At 38.7% G+C, this 1,833-nt stretch overlaps 1 protein-coding gene across 1 annotated transcript in view; it reads right to left on the bottom strand.

Annotated features, from left to right (window-relative positions):
• The window catches only part of sacm1la (SAC1 like phosphatidylinositide phosphatase a), a gene marked incomplete at its 5' end in the record, with an annotated part of 22,518 nt that overhangs the window by 11,415 nt on the left and 9,270 nt on the right, over nt 1-1,833 (bottom strand). Inside the window, 2 exon segments of the mRNA XM_014029101.1 lie at nt 396-534; nt 622-720. Of these exon segments, the coding sequence (XP_013884555.1) occupies nt 396-534; nt 622-720 (238 nt within the window).

Here is a 1,833-nt window from a genome sequence, read left to right as displayed (position 1 = left end):
ATATATATAAATAAAACATTATTACATTATATTATTAACTGTAATTATTTTGGTAGATATTTAAAATTTGATCATTAGGTATAATTTGTGTGTATTTTCAGTTGAATTTCAACATTTCAGGTTACATTTATAATAATGATCTGTGTAGTTTTGAATAAGAGGTTTGTCACATGATAGAATTGATTTATTTAAAGATGCTGACTTTGTGTTTAGCTCTTGTGAGTCTGAAGAAGATCAAACTGTCACTTGAACGGTGCAGGCGGAGTTTTGTTGGTGCAGATCATTTGATACATTTTGTAATATACTGTGTTCTGTTTCTGGTTCTTTATCGTCTCCGGTGAATTTTGGTGTGTTTTCTTATTATTTTGTCCTGAAGGACTGAACAAAAGACGTACCTGAAGCTGAGACTGCAGCGAGCGTCGTGCCAGCAGGCTCTGAATGACGTTGGTCCTGTCCAGGCAGTCCATGCAGTTACTGCGGAAAACTCCTTTCTGTTGACTCATTATCTTTCCCTCCGAGTTCAGCATGAAGTAACTGCAAACAAACCACATGGACTCACTTACAGCATGCACCTACAGGTTAGATGATGTAGATGTTAGTTAGATGAGCTTATGAAGGTACCCGTATTCATCCTGTGTCTCTGCAACAGCATCCACTAAAATCTGAAGACGGTCCCATCTCATGTGACTGCACTCTTTGTGAAAGTCAAAAGCCAGGTAACTGAGGACAGATGACAGTGTTAGTTGGCTTTTCACATCCTGGCAAAGCAAATCTTTTGTTTTTAAAGATGTGGCTTGAAACAAAGGAGTGTGCATTGGTCCCATTGGGTGGTGCATTGTTCTGGTAGCTGTAAGTCAGTGCACATTAAATCTTCTTAAATCTTATAACAGCATTCTGTCTGGACGATGCAGAGGTAAAAGCTGACACAGCACCAGCGCCCCCTGCAGGCTGGCTGCAGTATAAGTTTAAGTTCATGTAGAAAAGGGATTTTCCCTGACTAAAACAAAAACACACCTCAGATCATTTCTTCCCCAGTAGTGACTTCTATTTATTCTTGTAGTTTAGACCCTAATTTATAATTTATCTATAATTGGTTGCTGAAAAAACACAGTGACAGTGTGAAGGGGGGTAGGGAAGGTGGGACCTTCAGCCCCACATCTCCACAGCAGACTCAATCAGTGTTGTATAAAGTACCTCAAAGTGATATTTGAATAAAAGTACAAGTATCTTACCAAAAAATTACTTTTGTAAAAGTTAAAGTACTCTTTAGGAATATTACTTGAGTAAAAGTCTTAAAGTATCTGATACTTTTTGTACTTAAGTATTAAAGGTACAGTATGTAGGATTTTGTCAATTCTTATAGCCGAAATTGAGATAATCACTATTGACAATAATAATAAAAAAACATGTCTAATCATTGCAGACAAAGACCTTGTTTTATTATTTTTACCTTATAAAAAGCTGTTTATATCTCCATGGTCACGGGTCGCCACTACAGGCAGCCGCCATCTTGTCTACGAAGGCTCATGAAGGACAAACTGCGGTGGCGGCGTCAAAAACGGTTTTAGTTGTAATAAATGTAATATTTGTTGTCTGTCATTGTAGCTGGTATAATTTTACTTGTTAAAGCTCATAATCTTACCACTTGAAACATCACTAGCCCTGAAGCTGCTGGTAGACATCGCGGTTGGAATTATCAAAGGTTTTTGACACCTGAGAGACACCGTAGCAACTCCTTTGTGTTTGGAAGCGGGGGTGGGGGTGGGGGGGGGTGCCAGGGAGGATGATTCAACCACTCAACCACTAGATGTCGCTGAAAACAACAAATCACAC

This window comes from Austrofundulus limnaeus, unplaced genomic scaffold (genome assembly GCF_001266775.1).
Source record: "Austrofundulus limnaeus strain Quisiro unplaced genomic scaffold, Austrofundulus_limnaeus-1.0 Scaffold853, whole genome shotgun sequence".
Taxonomy (NCBI): domain Eukaryota; kingdom Metazoa; phylum Chordata; class Actinopteri; order Cyprinodontiformes; family Rivulidae; genus Austrofundulus; species Austrofundulus limnaeus.
This window is presented reverse-complemented; position numbering and strand designations above follow the sequence as displayed.